This window comes from Pinus tabuliformis, chromosome 7 (assembly GCF_031772625.1).
Source record: "Pinus tabuliformis cultivar Carrire ecotype Pingquan chromosome 7, CPIR1, whole genome shotgun sequence".
NCBI classification, from domain to species: Eukaryota; Viridiplantae; Streptophyta; class Pinopsida; order Pinales; family Pinaceae; genus Pinus; species Pinus tabuliformis.
In genome coordinates this window covers 1,359,119,745-1,359,122,240 of record NC_142293.1, presented here as the reverse complement: position 1 = coordinate 1,359,122,240, position 2,496 = coordinate 1,359,119,745, and the positions used below count along the sequence as shown (strand labels likewise).

General features: G+C 40.1%; 1 protein-coding gene across 1 annotated transcript; it reads right to left on the bottom strand.

The window, feature by feature from the left end:
* Nucleotides 1-848: 848 nt before the first annotated feature.
* On the bottom strand, nucleotides 849-2,221 carry LOC149252622 (peroxidase 57-like). Its single transcript, XM_089454212.1, has 4 exons — nucleotides 2,015-2,221; nucleotides 1,735-1,923; nucleotides 1,383-1,542; nucleotides 849-1,273 (listed from the first exon to the last, which is right to left on the bottom strand). The coding sequence occupies exons 1-4, from the start codon at nucleotides 2,219-2,221 to the stop codon at nucleotides 849-851; spliced, it is 981 nt and encodes a 326-aa protein (XP_089310338.1).
* Nucleotides 2,222-2,496: the final 275 nt, after the last annotated feature.

Genomic DNA, 2,496 nt, shown 5'->3' with positions numbered 1-2,496 from the left:
TGAATAAAATGCCTTTAAGATATGATCATTTTGTGAGGATTTGAAAATTCCATTGTTTTTTTAGAAATGATGATCTCCCAAACCAAGTTTCTTTTTGTTACATTGAGAGTTGAAATAAAAGAAGTTGTGAGCAAAGTGCGAGTGGTGAAGGTCACCACTGAATGGAGCAAATCTATATAGAGCGACTTATCCAGCCATAACAAATGTACCAGTGTTTGAAGAAAGGCGTAGAGCTTTATATAATTGCACCAACCCTCGAACAGAGTGATGTCATAAGAAATGTTCTGGGGTGAGGCATTTTGAAGGACAATGTTGAAAAGTACAAGATCGTCTAGAAGATTACGAGAGACGTTCATGGTTGGATAAGAAAGATACGTTGAAATTTTGCAAGGACAATGACGAAAAGGTTACAACAATTTAAGTAGAGTTGTAGTAGTATTAATTATATTAAATAAACGGACATAAAACTCTGCAATGCGGCGTGGATCAAGAACCCATATAGAGTGTGCGTAATGATTGACCTTAAAGTTGTTGACTCGGCTTACGTAACTGACACGCCTCTCAGAGCCAAACAGGGAGACTCATCTGTCATTGATCAGGAAGATATATCCAGTTTCACCATACAATTTAAAATCGACTGTGACAAAGTTCGGTATATGCATCTTCTCGTAATAGCAATATTCAGGAATAACAAACAATATTGGGTGCTTTCCATTTATTTTAAATGTGAATCTGTTTTACAACGATTTGAAATGGCGGGTATTCTTTGTTAGGGCGTCTCGTGTTTATTGCGGAGATGAAGCATTCATCTCCCATTACAATTTGGAGCTGGAGGTCTTCCTCCCTTATCAAGATACTGGATTCACAACTCTGCAATTTGTTCTAATTTCTCCTTTCTTACCCGTTAATACTCCGATGTTTCCCATTTTAATTATGGCAGCAGCGAAGCTCTTACTAAATGTAATTCCATTAGAGGCCAGGTTCGTTACGATACCCTTTGTTGATCCCGCAGAAGTAAGCTCCTGATCTATTTGCAGAATTCCGTGCTTTAATTGAAGTTGTTGGTAGTAGCTGTTGTCAAAAGCAAACGAAGTGTTTTGGTCCAGGAATACAGTGGGGTCCTGTGTTGACGACGAGGTCGGAGATGGGCAAATATTCTTCAAGGTCGCCACTAATTTTGGATCCATGGAAGGATCCGCCGCCCCGCTTCCTTGGAAACTGTACAGTCTGTCGCTGAAGAAACTGCAATGCGCCACCCCAACGGTATGCGCCCCTGAAATTGGAACCAGAACAAAAAGTCCACTTCACTCCATTGTTTTGTCAAGTAAACTAAACGAGCGGATTATGTTTATTAAATATGTAGTATAATTAATAATACGTACCCAACAGAATGACCATATCTTGGAGTGTGAGACCCTTATTTGCGAATGCTGCAGCTGCCTGCGAAACTTGGAAGCTAGGACCGGGTAAATTTACGTTGTTTATTGAAGATACCCTTCCATCTCTTCTTCCCGTTGGTAGATTGTATTGAGGCCCTCCTGCCTGTCAATCATGTTAACAGTCTTTGTCAGTCAAGTAAAAAATGTCAGAATTGGTGAAGAATAGTAGCAGAAAGAGAGAAATAGCATATTATTTATTCAAATTGAAATTCGATAGGAATGATAAAAAATATTCTTCTGAACTATTTAACCTAAACCTAATTAAGTTAGCAACTTAATTCTTCGTGGAATATACCAGGAATACGGCGTCTCTGGTTGCAAGTGCAACTATATCAGCACAAGACACAACGCCAGGGCATGCACTTTCCAGCTTGGCTTTTGCTTCATCGATGATCTCAAATCCTCTCACAGTCTGGTTGGGGCCTGCTTCTTTCTCCGATACGTTATTGCCCACGGTATCTATCAGAATTGATCCATCGCAGCCCTTCAACATGACATATCAATTCCACGGATCAGCACAGCCACTGAATTTATACACCTTGAATTTAAATGAGAGTAGAGAACTGTAAGCTTACCTTTACAAAACAGTCATGAAAATGCATGCGCAGGAGGGCAGCAGGAAGGGATTTGTCGGTAGCAAAGTGACTTGTGATTACTCCCCGCACGATTGATTCTGCTTGCGAACATTTGGCATTGTAGAATCCTATCTGCAGACTGTTTTGGGCCAATGTAGGTCGTAAAAATGGCAGAAGCAGGAGAGAATTCACGATTGTAAGTGCCATTATAATCAAATGCTTCGACGTCATTGCAGCGCTGAAGAATATCTCCTCTATTTCTTACGACGAACACCAATGAAGAATATCTCCTCTATTTCTTATGACGAACACCAATAGTGAGAATGGTGAGCAACTTTCAGATGAAGACGCTCACTATTATATCAATTGGTGTATCAACCAAGCAAAATATGACATGGGATTAGAGCATGAGCTGTATAGAATGTGGAAGCACACAAATATATAACAAGTCTACCATTGCCGTGTGGGTCCGCTGTCATTAT